This window comes from Sorghum bicolor, chromosome 2 (genome assembly GCF_000003195.3).
Source record: "Sorghum bicolor cultivar BTx623 chromosome 2, Sorghum_bicolor_NCBIv3, whole genome shotgun sequence".
Lineage (NCBI taxonomy): Eukaryota > Viridiplantae > Streptophyta > Magnoliopsida > Poales > Poaceae > Sorghum > Sorghum bicolor.
In genome coordinates, this window is record NC_012871.2 from 62,700,331 (window position 1) to 62,717,813 (window position 17,483).

The following is a 17,483-nucleotide window of genomic DNA, read 5'->3' on the forward strand; positions in this document are numbered from 1 at the left end:
TGGTCAACGTAAATTGAAGTCCACTGTGAACTCTGCAGGATGCCATGATGCAAATATATGTGAGCCTTTAGTTCCGAAAACTTTTCGATTTTTGAAATTGTAACACTTTCGTTTTTATTTAACAAACATTTATCCGATAATGGAGTAACTAGTTTTAAAAGATTCATCTCGTGATTTACAAGTAAACTGTGTAATTAATTTTTATTTTTAATTTTTATGTATATTTAATGCTTTATGCATGTGACGCAAGATTTGATGTGACGAAAAATTTTGAAAAAAAATTAGTTTTTGGGTTAACTAAACAAGGCATTATGGATTGCATTCTGGTAGTTACCACGAGCCTTTTGTACACACGACCTCACGGAGAAGTTACTGTAACACTGGAGTTGCCGAGCGCAGTGCTGCATGCTTCATGCCTGGCTTTTTTACTGCCGGATCAAGGCCGGCTTTATCCGCAGCACGCACGGCAGTCGGCAGCAGAGAGAGAGAGAGAGAGAGAGAGAGAGAGAGAGCGAGCGAGCTGCATGCAGAGACGCAGACGTCAGGTCATGCATGCATGCGGCATGCCCTACCGTGCGGACCGGTGGTGCGCGTAGGCGTTGATCCGTCCGTCGTCGGCCCCGCCCGGCCTCGCCCTTGCGCGTGGCACCTTTTTCAGATCTCGCAGCAGTACGTGCCGCCACTGTTGGCACGTGCGCGCGTGTCAGGGCACACGTGAGCGCGCCCGGGCCCAAGCCCCTGCTCCCTCCGCAGCGATTCCAGTCCAGGTCCAGCAGCGACGATGGTCCCCCGCGCGGAGGCGACGGGGGAGGTCCAGCTCGCTCGAAGCGGCGGCCCGCGGCCAGGCCCCGCCCGCGTCGAGGCGTACGAGAGCGCGCGCTCGACCCGGCTCACCCGACCGGCGCCGCGAGGCGCGAGCCCGCGCTGCCGGATGTTTTTGTTCGCGTGCGCTTGGGCGCTTCGACGCTCCGACGTGACGGGTGCGCTGCGGGCGCCGCCGCGCCGGGCGGAGTAGTGGCCGGCCGGGCCACCACCCCCCGTTCTCTGCACACGCGCACGCGGCGCACGGGCCCTTGTCTCCCGCACTGGCTTTGCCCTTTTCATTCACGGCTTGGCTAGGGCTAGCTAGCTAGCTGAATCAGTGATCATGCATATCGCTCTTACGTGACCACACGCTGCCCGCTGACTGGTCTCGATCTCCTTCTCTTTCCCTGATCTCTCTCCCACGCGCGCGCAGCGCACCCAATTCATGGATGAGTCCGCTAGCTGCGATACCATTCCGAGCGAAGAAATAGGCGTAGGGCCAAAGCGTTAGGGAGCGTAGTGGAGTGGGGAAGCAAGCATGCGTTTCGCCGAGGGCGCCATTTCTCACTCGTAACTTTTCCTCGCGAGTTAGGCCGGCACCCACTAGGAAGCAGCCAGCAGCAGCAGATCGTCGCATCTCGCACGTGTTTTTTGTATACACACGATCGAGTCGTGCTTACGGAGTACTAGAAAACAACCAATGCAATGCAACGCAAGCGGATGAATGAATGCGCACGCCCGGCCGGTCGTCGTCACTCGAATCGCGACGGGTGACAAACGGACATGCGCGTGCCGCTCTAACGCACTTTAGGTGACAGCAACTGCGTCCAGTCCGCAGACGGGCATGCACAGCATCAAATTAAAAAGAAACAATGTATTAGGGAGAGTAACACGGTCGCAGGTGATTGGAGCCGGGGAGGTCCGAGGGGCTGGAGCGGCGCATGTGCAGCATGCCCCGTCGTCCAGACTGCGCCCGTGCCCGTGCCCGAGGCGCGACACGGGCGACAGACACGACGCCTGCCTGCAGTTGGATCCCCCTTTTTTCTCCCTCGCTCAGAATCAGCACGCGGGCGCGCGCGCGTCCGCCGGGTGCGCGCGAAGAGTCACGCAGCGGCTCGCCGTCACGGGCCGCCTCCGCACGGCACCGAGCGCCGGCGCGCTGACATGCCCACATCTCCACCACGCGCGGGCGCGGCTAGCATCGCGTCTCCTGTACTGTACTACGTAGTACGTGGATCGTGGCGTGTGTGTTAAGACGTGGTCGTGCGTACGCGTGCTCCTCCTCCATCGGATACCACACGATACGAGGCGTGGAGTTTACGTGCCGCCGTGGGCAGCGCACACGGCCGGCGGGCCGATCGGCGCGGCGGCGGGCCACGTGCGGTGAATTCGCCGGGAAGCGAGCGGTCGGCGGGCGGAGGCCTGGATGGGTGTGGTCTTAATTTTTGCGCGGTGAAAGGGTTTCGGTTCGGCGCAGATAGCCTGGCAGGGCGCGCCGCGCGCGGCACGTGAAGTGGTCTGGGATCGTTGGGGGCCGGCCGACCGGACAGCACCAAAATATACGCTTTTTTTTTTCACCGAGGCTTTGCTTTGCTTTGCTTCCGGTGGTCGGTTTCACGGGATCCGTTTTACCGCCACCACGGATCATCGACAAGATAGAAAGTGAAAGGCCGGCGGGCTTGGGGGCACCGCAGCGACAGCCAAAGGCACGAGGAGCTGCCGTGGACGTGTCTCCTCGACGATTCTCCCGGCTCCATCCAGTTACTATCCGTTACTATTACGGCAAAGGCTGTTACCGTATCGGTCGCTCTTGTGAAAAAGGCAGGATCCAATAGATCGTTCCGTTTCTCCTATCTATCTATCTATCTGAAGCCTTTGATGAATGATGAAGCCATGAAAGGGAGACTTGGGAGCCATGAATGGGAGGGGAGGGAGTGGCCTGGCCGAATCTGGAGCACATGACCCGGGTGGCCGTCTCCATCCACGGGATGCCCGCAATTCCCGGCCTCATGTGCCTGGGTCCCCAGTCCCCACCTCCCCCCAAACCGTCACGTGACCCCTAGTCCCTCTCCCTCCCAGTCCCCATCCACGTCGCCCCCCCCCCCCCCCCCCCTCAAATCGGAAATCTAATCGGCTAATTAACCCGCGTGCACTGCACGACCTCCCCTCCCTCCCCCGCCTCGGGATTAACCCCAGAGCTCGGCAGAGGAGCATCAGTACGGCGCGGGCGGGTGATTACTAATTAGCCCATTTTAACCAGAAGCCAGCACGTGCGCGCCGGGCCTAACCGCCGCCTGCCTGGGTCTGCGTCTGCGTCTGCGTCTGCGCTCGCTCGCGCGCCAGCACGCGCGCGCGGCCAAGGAAACCGGGTGCGCGAGTAGTTGACCGCGTATAAAGGGTCTCGCGAGCGCTACCAGCAGCCATAGCTGGTAAGGTATAGCATAGTGGAGGACGCGGGAGAGGGAGGGAGAAGGCGAAGCGAAGCCAAAGCAAGGTTGGAGGGTGGGGAAGCCCTCTCGCGTCGTCACGTGATCGAGAACTCGCCGATCCACCGCTTGCGCGCCCGCGGCTGCTTCCGGTGCGCGCGGTCGATCGTCGTCGGCCGACGGCGGAGGCGCGCAAGCTTCTGCCTCGAGCGCAGATAATTGTGCGGTGATGGCGGGGCGCTGCGATTGACGTGCGACGATTATGGGCATCCAAGGTACGTGTGCATGGGCACGGCCGCCATGGCCTTTTGGTGTGCTGTGTGTGTCTTTCGAGTCATTGGGAAGCCGATCGCCTGACTCTTCGGAGATAATCTTTGCCGCGCAGGGAACAAGGCGGGGACGCACGAGCACGACTTCCTCTCGCTGTACGCGGCCGCCGCCGCCGCCAAGGACGCTCCCCTCCTGCTCCACCACGACTCCAAGGCGCCGCCGCCGCCAGCCTCTCAAGGTCTGCAAGCATGCTTTCTTTCATTCTCTCTTCCTAGCTCGATCTCATGGCAATTCTACTCCCTCGTTCGACCTCCCGTCCGTCCAGTATAGTAGTGTTAGGTAGATCTGCTGGTTGCAGTTCCGTGCTCATGCCTGGATCAACCGGTGAAGAAAAGAAAAAAAAAACCTTGCAAGCCAGCTTGTAATAGCTATAATTAATTAACAAAATTAGCCTGTTCCTCGCACTGTCGCGTGATGATTGGGGTTTATATAAAATAATAGCAGTACCGTATAAATTTCTTGCAAATTAAGCTGGACGGCGATAAGAAGCGACAACCAAAAGCAACGGCGGATCACGTGTGGGTTGGACGCAAGGAGCCGTCGACGGCCTTCCATCCCACCTGTCCGGGGCCCACCCACCCACGGGCTAGCTTAATCATGCTTAGCAGGATGCACATTTTATACGAACAATCCTGTGTTGATTTCCTTTCTTTCTTCTTATTTCTATGCTATAAGAAGAAAAGAGAAAAAAAAAATCCTTTGTGCCACTAACAAGAAAAGTTACTGCCTGTATATATAGGTAATTTCCTCTTGAAGACGCACGACTTCCTGCAGCCGTTGGATCAGAAACCGGGAGCGCCGCCGGAGCCGTCGCCGCTCCCCGCTTCCGCCGCGGCGGAGAGCAGGCACCGGCAGCAGCAGCAGCAGCAGGTGGTGCACGCGCTGCCCCTGCCCGGCGGCGTCGGCACCTTCAGCATCAGCCCCGCGCCCGTGTCGGTCGCGCTGCCGGCGCCCGCCGTCGTCAAGTCGGAGCCGCCGTTCGTGCTCTGGGGCCAGCCTGCCGCGACGCTGCAGCCGGGCGCGCGAGGTACGTGACGTAGTACCAGTATATGTCCACGACTCAACTTGTCCTTTGAATGCTACCAACTTCTCCGTTTCGTCTAGCAAAAGCTATAGCCCGTCGCGTGCGCCCATGCGCAACGCACACGCGCCGCACGGACACGGCGCCGCGGTCGCCGTAGCGGTCGCAGCGCGTGCGCGTCGTGTGCCGTGTCGCGTCGTGACTCGTGTGCACGCAGGCCGCGGGCTTGGCGTGCGTGTCTCAACAGACAAACAATGCAGCAGAGAGCTAGGGACTCTACTGGTACCGTCGTAGAGAGAGAGAGAGAGGGGGGGAGGGAACGGGCCTCGTGCATGTACGCCGTCCAGCAAGCCGGGCCCGTTTTGAGGGCCCATGTTGCCCGTGCACTTGCGCCTCGTGTCGCGTCACGTCGCGTCCTCTCTGTGGCGAGGAGACCCACCCTACCCACGTGACCTCCAGGTGCTTGCGCGCCGGGCCCGGCCCACTGATGGCCGAGCCGCGCCGGCTACATCCACGCCGGGCGCTAGCTGCCACCGGCCCCACCACCCACCGACATGTGGGGCCGCACGGCTTCCGCCTGCGCAATTCTTCGATAACTGTTTGTTTGTAGGAAAAGGGAAAGGAAAAGCTAAAGGCGGGCGCTTTGTGTGTTTGTTGGTCTCCACCCCGCAGGGCACCAGCAGCAGCAGTGGGCGCTCCCCTTCGCCGGCGCCGGGCAGGTCAGGCCGCCGCCGCCGCAGCAGCACCAGGCGCCACCGGATAGGAAGGGCCGTGGCGGCGGCGGAGGCGGGGTCATGGAGTCTGGCTCCAGATCCAGCGGTGGGGCGGGGTTCGACGACGACGACGCCCTCACCACGCGCCGCGAGGTCTCCTCCTCGCTCCAAGGTACCCCAATTCCGCTCTGAATCTATGCGAAACTCCTCTTCTTGACACCAGCGACGACGGGGAAACTCGATTTTTGACAGTTTCCGCCCATTGTTTTTCAATTTTTTTTAAAGAGACGCCCCCGTCCTTGTACTCATCGGGAGTAGTGTTCCGTGTTCGTGTAGCAGAGTTGACGGTGAGGAAGAGGATGTCTGGTTTGGAAGGGATGAGTCCGCACGCGCTGGTGGCGATGGGCGCGGGCTGGAAGTGGCAGCCGGCCCACGTCCACCAGCTCCACGCACACCTCCTCGTCTCCGGCCGCCTCAGCGGCTCGCCTGCCCCTGCCGCGCTTGCGCTACTGCGCGTCGCCTGCCGTGTACGCGCGTCCCCTTGCCTCCGCCCGCTCGCGCACCACCTGCTCGACCGGATTCCCCACCCGTCCCCGCAACTCCTCCACGCCGCAGCGCGCCTCGCCTCCCGCCTCCGCCTTCCTTCCGTCGCGCTACGCCACTACTTTGCTCTCCGTGCGCGCCACCCGGCCTTCCTCCCTCCCGCTCCTGCCATCGCAGACGTGCTGAAGTGCGCCCCTGGCCGGGCAGCACATGCCCACGCACTACGAGTTGCCGCACACGGGGTGGATCCTCGTTTCCTTGACAACACGCTCATCGCCATGTACTTTGCCTGTGGCGACGGCTGTAGGGCACGGCAAGTATTCGAGCGAACGTCTGACCGGGATGTTGTTACATGGACTTCACTAATATCTGGACTTGTGCAAAACGGTTGCCCCTTACAAGGGCTTCACCATTTTGCGTCAATGATGTACAGTGAGGTGTGCGCTGACTTTGTGTTGCTCATATCCGTCCTCAAAGCCTATATGGAGATCGATGACTTTCCTGGTGCTGCAGCAGCCCATGCCTTAGTGGTCAAGAGTGGCTTTGACAATGAACTAGATGTGGTGATCACTCTGACAGCCATGTATGCTAGGTTTGGGTGCATTTTGTCTGCTAGGGCACTCTTTGACAGGGTGCCAACCCCACGGGTGAACGTGGTCCTTTGGAATGCCATGATATCAGGTTACTCTAAGAATGGCCTTGCCAATGAAGCAGTGCAACTTTTCAAGCAGATGAGGAAGGTTGCAAGGAGCATGACTCCTGACTCTGTTACCTTGCGTTCAGTGATCCTGGCTTGTGCTCAGCTTGGATCCGTAGAACTTGCAGAATGGATGGATTGCTATGTCCAAGGCAGCGAGTACAGGGATGATGTGCTTGTCAACACAGCGTTGATTGACATGTATTCCAAGGCAGGGAGCATCGCTCGTGCACAAACTGTCTTTGAACGTATGGACGTGCAGGAGCGGGATGTGGTTGTCTGGAGTGCTTTGATTGCTGGTTACGGAGTGCATGGCCATGTCAAGGAGGCTGTTGCCCTGTTTGAGGACATGAAGCGTGCTGGGGTGAAACCGAATGATGTGACATTCCTGAGCCTCCTGTCAGCTTGCAACCATGCCGGTGCTGTGGAGGAAGGGTGGAGCTACTTCCATTCAATGAAACATGACTATGGAATCGAGCCCCAGCACCAGCATTATGCCTGCATAGTAGACTTGCTTGCTCGTGCTGGTCATCTTGATAGGGCTTACCGGTTTATACTGGACATGCCCATCAAGCCAGAAATGAGTGTGTGGGGTGCATTGCTTCACGGTTGCAGGATGCATGAGCACTCGGACATGGCGCTGGCTGAGCATGCTGCGCAGCACATTTTTGAGCTGGAGCATTCCAATGCAGGGCATTATGTGCAGCTTGCAAACCTGTATGCATCTGCTGGGATGTGGAACCATGTTGCTGGTGTCAGGGTCATCATGAGAGGGAGGGGCGTTAGCAAGGCAACAGGGTGCAGCTCCATTGATATCAATGGAGAGACGCACTCCTTCCATGCAGGGGATCATTCGCATCCTAGGGCTGCTGAGATTTTTGCCTTGCTTAATCTTCTTTCTCCAACTCCAGTTGGTGGTGGAGGTGGACAAGAATTTTTTTGAATGCTCTTTTCTTCCATTGTTCTTGCTGAGGGAGCATGTGTAATGTGTTGAATTGAGGCAAACTAGGTCATATCCCATAATTCTTTCCTTTGGTGTCCCAGCCTCATAATGGATTCTGTTGTGTATACCTCACCATAACACAACCATGGTAGGGCACTCAAATCAACAAATGAACATGGTATACTATGGAAATTTTGCTTCATATAAAGAAGTGGTGCAATTATCACTATATTTTAATACGAGTAAAAAGGGTCTCAGATGTCGTTTTCTGCAATATTTTGTACTAATGGATTGTGTTTGCATCAACAGATTTGACTGTAAGGGTGGACAGGAAGGGTGGGAGCTGCAGCGATGGTGGTACAGATCAGCGGCCAAACACACCGCGGTCAAAACACTCAGCCACAGAGCAGCGCAGACGCAGCAAGATCAATGATAGGTGCTTTGATGCAGTAATTTAAGACCAGTTATAAGCTCGCAAATATGTTTTGACCTCTGCATGGATTATGTTTTTATTTTACTCCACATCATTCCTACAGGTTCCAGATACTCAGGGAGCTGTTGCCACACAATGATCAAAAGAGAGACAAAGCAACATTTCTCTTGGAGGTAACGTTTCAACAGGTTTCCTGTTTTATCGAAGTAATCTTTGGCAGTTGACTAACACATGATTCCTTCGTGCCATCCTTTCTAATGCAGGTTATTGAATATATACGGTTTTTGCAAGAGAAAGTGCAAAAATACGAGGCAACATTCCCAGAATGGAACCAAGAAAATGCAAAGATGCTTCCATGGGTAATTGCTTCTTTCTCCAAAGCTGCAATGCTTGCTACTGCTGTTAGGAAAGGAACAGTCAATTCTTGATTGTCTGTGTCTGAATGTAGTTTTACATTTTTGCAGTCAAATATGTATTTTCGATCATTCTGGAAAAATGCACAGGCAAGTGTTTGTTGCTGAAAATGCATTTGCCTTACCGAATCGTTAATGCTGTATCAATAGTTTTCAACCAATGTCTTATGCTTGCTTGTTATTCTTGTGCTGCAGAGTAAAGGCCAAATCCCAGGAGATTCCCCGCCTGACCCTTCACATTTCATGAGAAATGGATCCTCCCCTGGATCTAATTTCACTGGGAAAATCGATGATAATCACAACATAGTGACATCTGCAGCTGCATCAGGGGCACAGGATCAGGCAGAAACTGATCACATGGCTAGCGGGTGCTACAGATCAGCAGAAACTCCAGCGAATATTACAAGTATGATCGATGGTTCACATATGATTTTGCATTATTCTCTGAAGTGCTTTCTGAGACTAGAAGCAGCACTGGATACTTATGAGTCTTTGTTATATGCAGATAATGCTATATCTCAGTCCCAGCCTCAATGGACAGGTCCATCCCCTGTGGATGACTCTGCAGTAAACAGTGAAATGCTTAACAACCAGCAGTTGGCAATAGATGAAGGAACGATCAGTGTGTCCAGTAATTATTCCCAAGAGTAAGTCACAAAGAATATAAGTTATTTATTGCTCACTCCGTTCAAAATTGCTTGCTACATGTGATTATGCATAGCCGTCGGTGCATATCTTTGACCAATAATTTCTTCTGCAACATGTTATCAAAATCCTTCAAATTTATGATATTTTGCTAGTATTTTTCAATACATTCTACACATATAACTTGCATATTTTCAAACGAAGTAATTTAAAAGTTATTGTTGTTTGCTGTTTTAAAGGTTTCACTAAATCTTGTCCTGAATGTTTTAGGCCTTAATGTCAATAGCTCTCGTAGTTTTTATTCTTACTGTTAGTGTCCCCCCCCCCCCCCCCTGAGTGGGCCCAGCATTAGGTTTTTCCACCTGAGATCTTTTGCTAATTTGTTTGTACCTAGGTTCTTTCACAATATTGTGCTCAGCAAGCACTTTGTGTTTAGGCATGGGCAATTAAGGTTTTATAATCTTTGCTGAAGATAAATGTATGTTGATACATCTTGTTTTCTTTTATTTGTAACAGGTTACTTAACTCGTTGACTCACGCCCTTCAAAGCTCAGGTGTAGATTTGTCCCAAGCCAGCATCTCCGTGCAGATCAACCTGGGAAAGCGTGCTGTCAAGAGACCTGTTGCTCCTTCCAACTCCAAGGTATAGTACCTTGACCATATGGACAGATGTTCCTTTAAAAGATAGCATTCCAGCAAAACTGAAATTAGCTCAAGTCATTTGTACAACTCATTTTAAGTTTGAGATGGGTAATATGTGATTGCTTTTTCACAATGAAAATATGGGCCTGTTTCTTTATGATGGAAATATGCGCCTGCTTAGTACTGATGTAGATGCATAACTTGGACTCTTAAGCAGTGTTCTGTACAAACGGTGGAAGCTCTGACATACCATCACATAGGCATCTGAAACTCTGAACATTTGCATCTGCATCATTCATCCACACTGATTTATGATTTTACATGGGACTTCAATTCTGCACAGGAACCAGCTGATCCAGCATCTAGTAACGAATTAGGCCATCAGCTGATGATGTTGGGTGCCGGTGCCGACAATCTCTCTCACACAACGAAGCGGCATAAACCGGGCAACAGCTGATGACCGCTCACACTCACCTCGCTTCCAGACGGATTGATCATTCTTTGCCTCCCAGCCAACGGGAGGCTCTCTTGGATTGGTTGTAAATTGTGTGCTTGGTGACAACAAGCTGAGACCCCCGGTGCATTCTTTGATTTCGTCAGTCCCACCGCCATCCCCTATTTAGTAGTCCATTGTTTTACGTAGAGAAACAAACCATGAAGCTTCCATTGCGGATTGTGAAGCCGCTCTTGTACACAGGCTTCCATTCATATGAGAAGCTTCCCCTCCTTGACAAATCTCCGTGTTGTAGACCTGTAGCAACCTGTAAGATATATGATGTCCAGCAACTCTACTACCGGACCACCGGCTAAGTCAAGTTTGTTCTGCTATTTATGTAAGCGGTGTTCCGTTATGCTGGGAGTCTAATTGCACCGCTATCTCAGTGAAATGATCGTCGGTCGTGTGCTTGTTTGTTTGCCCAATGGTTTATGTGGCAATGTATGCGAATTTGTGGACGGATTCCGTAGAAGCGGTGAATGAGCTAATTGAGTTAGAAAACATTCTAGAGGAGGTAGAAATATCAGACTCAGAGGACTGTTCGATATGGGACTTAGAAACATAAGATAAATTCTCTAGTAGATCATTATACAGGCTGATGACCAATCCTGGCGAGGGCATCAGGATGAAGAACATATGGGAGGTGAAACTGCGTTTGAAGCAAAATTTTTCTTTGGATGTTATGGCATGATTGGGTCCAGACAGGGGAACAACTGAAGAGGAGGAAAGGAAAGGGGTTGGAATTCTGCATGTATTGTGGAAAACTTGAGACTCTAGATCATTTTTTTTAACTCCAATATATCTCAAATCATCTGGGTCTGGGTGAGGGTTAGCTTAAGATGGCCACAGAGACCTACATCACTGATTATGTTTCAGGGCATGTTAGATGCTGGTGAGGTGGAGAGAAATAAGAGCGTGAATTTTTTTAGTGATAGCCTGTGTTGCATGAAGTGTATGGACAACTAGGAATGATTGGGTTTTCAATAACAACCTGATCAAGTCACTTAAATCTATTGCTTACATGGCTTTGGGTTTCCTGAAACAGTGGAAGAGGTTGCTCAAGAAGGATGTGCAGCTGATGGAGGACGCCATTCAGAAACTCTAGCGCTCGATGTGCTCCAGTTCTGCCTACCGGGCGGTCAGCGAGCTGATCATCTACATCCATCTCGGTGATGGCGGATGGGCGTCAAGACCGGCGGTTGCAGGACAGCTTGTGGCGTGGCCTGATGGTCGTCGGACGTCACGACGGTTGACGGACGGACGGCGGCGGTGGCCGGTGGGGGAGATATAGAGTCCGAGATACGATCACATCACTAGATGCCAACATCTGCTGGAGGCGCCATTGTGATGACGGCGACCAAGCGAGGATAAACTAGCTTGTGGTTGTGTGACTTGTCTGCGGCGCGGTGCAATATATATGTATACACCAAAGTCTTTTAGGAGTCGTCTTCACGCACTGCCGTAGTGCGTGGGACCAGGCAATCCATCACTAGTACTCCTTACTGCGATACACGCGATAGTAGTAGTTGGTTATAGTGATTGATCACTAATGCCAACGCCAACCGTATGGATTTGGTGGACTCAGCACGCCTGAGACAGAGACACAGACACAGACACGCGACCTTGCGAGCGTCTTATCTGGTAAAGCCAACTGCGCCGCGCATGCATATGCATCCATTCCAACCCCGTCACGATCATGCGCTGCTCGATGGGCGCTACCAAAGATTGCGCGGCGGCAGGTCTGGCTGGGCCCGTCGCCGCGCTGACCGAACCACCTCCCATGAGGCCATGACGGATCGAACTCGCACGCACGCCGGCGCGGCAGGCGACCACAGCGGCACAACACAAAGGCGATCGCGCGTTCACATGCAACCACACCAACTCTCGTTGCTCATGGTACGAGTGCAAAGCCACCGTTGGCTGATAAGGCATAGCTGATTTGTTGTAAGAGAACAACATTGTTCAATGACTGATAGACTCGGCAGATAAACTTAGACTTTGTTTACTTTAAAAAATTTTCGAGAAATCGGCACGGTAGCACTTTTATCTGTATGTGACAAATATTGTCTAATCATATACTAACTAGGCTTAAAAAAAATCATCTCGCAAATTACAAATAAACTATATCATTAGTTATTTTTTTATTTATATTTAATGCTTTATGTATATGCCGTAATATTTAATGTAATAAGAAATGTTGTCCATTTTATAAAATAGGTCAGGAAGTAAACAGCGCCTTAAAACTTCTCTGCGTCCGATGTTGCAGTGGCGGAGGGAAGGGGGGCTAAGGGGGGCCTGGCACCCCCCAAGCTTCCCATAACTCCCTTAATGCACCTCATAGATTAGATGTTTAATTATCTAATTAGCTAGTTAATGATATTATCTGTATTAAGATTTTTATTCTTATTTTATATTAATTTCTAATAGTTTCTTATATAAATAGATATTTCTAATATTTTCTTCATATCTTTTATTTTTATTATTGCCTATCAAACATCAGTTTGTCTCCTACCACACACTCTAATTAGCTAGTTAATTGAAAATCAGCATTTTTCTTGTTTAATCCTTCTAAATTGATCTCCAACAATGGGATCTATATTATTTAGCATTAGTCTTCCTATTATCTTTCTTATCTCCTATGTTTCTATCATTATTCGTCTAAACTCTAAACAATCATTTAGCCCGTTGTACTCAACTTTTAAACACTAACAGTGGTATGGTGTTTCTGTTTAATCTTCTATTTAAATGACCATTTTTACCTGTTTAAGTGATCGTTTTGTCTAAGACTAATCGATATGTAACTGATTGTTTGTCATTTGATATTAGGATCTAGTACTAATTAATTTTGCCCCCATTTAACTACTTGTTTTTATTGTGATTCTTTTCTTGGGCAAAGAAATAGAATGATCAAGTGAAGGTTAGAGGCCTGAGACTAGTTAAATTTCTCCTTTTTTTTATTTTTTTTTTGCTTTTTTGCATTGCAACGCAAACGTTTATTTTGGTGCTATGTACACCTTTGTCATATAATATTTTGATACACATGATTGTTTTTGGTTTGCACGGCCCCCCTATGTTTAAATCCTGGCTCCGCCCCTGCGATGTTGGTCACGGATCTGATCGATGGGGATCACTCGTCGTCCCGTTTCCGACGCTAACCAACGTTGACGACGACGGCACACGTAGGCCTTGTTTAGTTCAGGAAAAAAATGGTTTTAGTTACAGTACAAATTTTATCCAATTATGTATTAACTAGGCTTAAAAGATTTGTCTCGTAAATTACAGATAAATTATGCAATTAAATTTTGTTTTTATTTAATGTTTCATGCGTCTAAAGATTCGATGTGATGGAGAATTTTAAAAAATTTTGGTAAATTTTGGGAACTAAGGCCGTAATACCAGGACGCGCTCCGCTGCTGCACGTGTGCTGTTGCGTGCACAGACACCGGTGGCTTGAATCCGACGGCGTTGTACTGCATCGGTTGCGTTGCGTGGCTTCAGGAAGACGATGACGGCTACCATTCCAAGGGCAGCTTGTCAACGTTGCGTCACATACACATGCTAGCTCATGTACTTGCCATGTACTACTCCTCTTTAAGTACTAGCAGTTACTGGGGTTTAGGTCAGCGTGGTGGATCAACAAAGTCCTAAAATATAGCGGGTTAACGTCCCCTCGAGGAGAAACAGGAGGGGTGCAGTGCATTTCAGGAACAATCACCTCACTGTAACACTAGAGCAGCTTTTCAAGGTGTGTGTTTGCATCGCATGGATAACTGATTTGATGACATTAACCAATCCCAATTCTATTATCTTCATTCATCTGTACAAATGACAACAGCAGAAGGTCTGTTTATTCTGAACAAAAAAGAATCGGTGAATCATTTCATGAATCTGTATCTAACCTAACTAACCGAAGGAGGAGGTCCTTCATCTCATCTCATCTCATATGCTTGTTCATCAGAACAAACGAGGCCTCCTTTTATTGCCAACTCAACACGCATAATCCTTGCCAATCCTGTCGAGTGTGCTATATATATGGTTCTGAGCTCTGAAAGGCCGCGCATTCACTGTACCGCGGGTATCACAAGGCTGAGAAATCTTCTACAGGCAAACACTCGTGAGGGTTCGCATAGAAGTAATCCTCTTCCTTGGGTTTGTCCGGAATCATCTGCCTCCTAGACGGTTCACCCATGCGGCTGATATGCGACGCCATGACAGCAGAGGAGAAATCAGTCCAGCTCAATGTGCCATTTCTGTACTCATCAACAAGCTCGACAATATGCCTCCGATCTAGCAGTACCGTCTTCTTGAATCCCAAGTATCTGTGCCCACAACAATAATAAGACATGTTCCTATCAGCAGTTCAGAAGCAACAAAGAGGTTTTATCAAAACAAAAGATTGTGACACTTCGGTTTCACCGTATGAAAGTAACTATTACTGAGAATGCCAAAAAGAAAAACTATGCACACATGGCCATACATCACTCCACAAGATTCTATTCTTACAAGGATCCTAACATTTGTTTATGTTACTATATGTGATAGTACAGTATAGCATAGCTAAGGAAAATTTTCATAGCATGGACGAAAGTTTGCTTGTACATAATTTGGCAAAATTATCAAGCACAGTGTCAGCTTGCAAGGATAACCACTTGGACACGCATGTGAGTTTGTTTTACTGACAAATTACTATTAGGATGTGAAAAGTACCTGCGATGACCTTCTACGACTTTTGCCATGTTACCATCATAAGTGGGTATGAAAATATCACTCTCCAAGGATACCATATAATCCAGTGCTGCCATCTGGGAAGAATGGTTCTGGAAAAGACTGAGTTCTGAAGGCAATAATGTCTCTTTTCTAACCTGATGATAACAATTCACAATAGTAAATAGGAACTCAATCATAAGAATGCAGTACTAGCATCAAAGATGATGAACTGACCACACTGGGATAAGCCGAGGTAAGAGCAGCCATTCTTCTTTGTCCACCATATATTTCACCTGCGGCAATGTAAATTTGATAACTGCGATCAATGCCGAGTGCCTGCAACACCAGTGCAGTCTCCTCCGGTGTTAAAGGACAGAGCCCGTCTTTCCTCTTGGCATCAGAGTCAATCACTTTCTCCTTCCACCATGGGTAGGCATATCTGCCAAGATCAAAATACAAATATTTTTTACCATAGACTATAAAAATAGCTTGAGAAAATTTTGGGGGAGGTCAGAGGATGTATAATACCTCATTTTCGTGAGCTCTTCAGCCTCCATATTGCTGCAACCATGTGTGCATCCAGAGAAGGCAAGCATGTCCATCTCATACCGTAAGTGAAGAACTACAAAGGGTCCATTCCGGCGAAGAACTTGAACCAAACGTCTGCCCAGATTTTCTATTTCAGGGGTAAATCTCAAAGCATTGTAATTGACACGACACCTTAGTTTCTGAATTTCCATGGGTAAGCCATTATTTGCAAGGCGAGCATCTGTCCTGTTTAGGTGAATGACCTTGTACTTCTTTATCAGAGGTAGAATCTGTTTTCCCCAAATAAACACTAACAATCTTCACCTGGTTTCGGATATAGTTTCAGCTGATGACGTCGCATTAGTGAAAAAGGAAGATGCAATCAAACCTGACGACGGTAATAGGTGATATCAGACCAGCTGACTGGTGGCAGGGACCGAAGAAATCCCATTTCCACTCTTCTTTTAAGCCTTGGAGGCAGTTGTCTCAGAATTCGGACCTCGTCTCTTAGTGATGCTATGAAGTAGTCCACATCAAATATATCTTGAAAATCACTGGAAAAAAAGCGTCAGAATAAATTGAAGGCAAATGATTCTTTTTGGAAAGGGAACCGAAAAGTGAATTGGTAAAGAAAGAAAATATCACCTGGGATCAGCCCAAAATGAAGCTTTATCCAACTCTGGTACGATTAGAGTAACGTTCAGATACCGTGCAATCGTTACCATATCACAAATCTGTCTCAACAAAAAATGGAGAAAAAGTTTTTAACTTTGAGGCTGAAGTTCCAGTATTTGACAACCGGCCAAAATTCAGGAATAAAAACTGTGGTAGATGGTTTGATACACAGAAAGCTTAACAATGCAGAAATTCAGAAATATAACTTGTGACAGTTGTATTTAGATTTCGATACACATTGCTTACTGCTGCTCGCATCTGGTTAAGCCCACCATTGCAGGAGACCATCAGATAGCCATTGTTCTTGTAGATTCCTGAACATAGTGTTGATCAAATCAAACGATTGGCCATGCTACTTATTGGTGCCTTGACATTATACGTAGATAGAGGAACTCATGAAAATACATGGAGCGGTTAATCAATTATTCTGCGGAATTAGTCTGACGAATTGGCCGGTGACTAGACAAAACGAGCACAGAATTGAAATGGACTAGAAATAACCTCAGAGACTTTTGAACATAATCTCTTCCCCCAAAAAAAAGTTCTCAAAAGTGGAGGACAGAAACAAGAAAGGTCAGAAATTCCTAACCAATGAAAGAAGAGAAGCATGATTCGCAAATATTCCAAAAACCGTGAACCAAACCAAGAAGCCACCAACTTACTTTTGGGTGGAAGCACCACGGCGCGCGCTGCCTGCCTCTGGCCGGCGTCCGCCACAGCCACCGCCACCTCCTCCGATGGATTCTGCACGACGTGCGGGTGGTTGAGGCAGCCAGGCCACCTGGTGAGCACGCTGGGCGCCCAGAGCTCCCGGTAGGCCGCGAGGTGGACGACGCACGTCCAGAGCAGCACGGTGCTGGCGCGCGCTACCCACAGCTTCACCCGCGCCGACGACGAACGCCGCGCCTTCTCGGACTTCCCGCCGCCTCCTCCGCCGCCGCCCATCTCATCCGAGGCACGACGAACCTCCTTCTTAGAGACAGAGTCCTAGGCGGTTCTTGCGATCTCCCGTGACCAAAGCTTAGCGCTTTCTCGGCGTACTGCCTTGCCTGCCTTTCATGATTATTGGCCCCTTACCAAAAACAGTGTGCGCGAGGGCGGACCGGCGAACCGTGACGTGCCGGCGTCGCCGTGAGAGCTGCGGCGGCAACCGGCGGCGGGCAGGAGGCGCGTGTCAAGTTCGTGCCCGTGTGGCCGCCCAGCTTGGCTTATTTGTACGCACGGGGCCCTGTCCGTATGCAAGAGGAAGGCCTGCGACCCTGGGTTGCGTGGGAACAGGCTACCAGCCTGTGAAGGGAAACCAATGTGCGGGCCCGGATGTCAGGGGGACAGTGGACATGGACAGGGTGTAGGAAGCACGCCAGTTTGACTTGAGCACGCTTAGTGGACCTTGAAGTCATCTATCCTCAATCACAGATTTTTTTTTAGATAATGATCCTCAATCACAGATGCGAGCACATTGCCACA

General features: G+C 50.0%; 3 protein-coding genes across 6 annotated transcripts; 2 read left to right on the forward strand and 1 right to left on the reverse strand.

Annotated features, from left to right (window-relative positions):
* LOC8063743 (transcription factor BIM2) lies at positions 3,123–11,641 on the forward strand. 4 transcript variants are annotated; one of them, XM_021453184.1, is made up of 12 exons: positions 3,123–3,505; positions 3,616–3,738; positions 4,300–4,587; positions 5,254–5,466; positions 7,787–7,913; positions 8,014–8,083; positions 8,174–8,269; positions 8,375–8,413; positions 8,519–8,729; positions 8,829–8,970; positions 9,485–9,611; positions 11,152–11,641. In XM_021453184.1, exons 1-12 carry the CDS (start codon positions 3,493–3,495, stop codon positions 11,209–11,211), a joined length of 1,509 nt encoding a protein of 502 aa, XP_021308859.1. In that variant the 5' UTR covers positions 3,123–3,492; the 3' UTR covers positions 11,212–11,641. The 4 variants fall into 4 exon arrangements, with proteins under 4 accessions (XP_021308859.1, XP_002460394.1, XP_021308858.1 ...); XM_021453183.1 differs by lacking the exon at positions 11,152–11,641 and adding an exon at positions 9,954–10,526 and having other exon boundaries at positions 3,143–3,505; XM_002460349.2 differs by lacking the exons at positions 8,375–8,413; positions 11,152–11,641 and adding an exon at positions 9,954–10,526 and having other exon boundaries at positions 3,142–3,505.
* Positions 5,477–7,564, forward strand: LOC110432540 (pentatricopeptide repeat-containing protein At3g12770-like). The gene has a single exon (XM_021453182.1). The coding sequence runs from the start codon at positions 5,654–5,656 to the stop codon at positions 7,475–7,477; it is 1,824 nt and encodes a 607-aa protein (XP_021308857.1). The 5' UTR covers positions 5,477–5,653; the 3' UTR covers positions 7,478–7,564.
* LOC8083278 (uncharacterized protein At1g04910) lies at positions 13,881–17,440 on the reverse strand. Its single transcript, XM_002462484.2, has 8 exons — positions 16,679–17,440; positions 16,263–16,330; positions 15,987–16,075; positions 15,730–15,895; positions 15,342–15,631; positions 15,048–15,252; positions 14,814–14,968; positions 13,881–14,425 (listed from the first exon to the last, which is right to left on the reverse strand). Exons 1-8 carry the CDS (start codon positions 16,959–16,961, stop codon positions 14,185–14,187), a joined length of 1,497 nt encoding a protein of 498 aa, XP_002462529.1. The 5' UTR covers positions 16,962–17,440; the 3' UTR covers positions 13,881–14,184.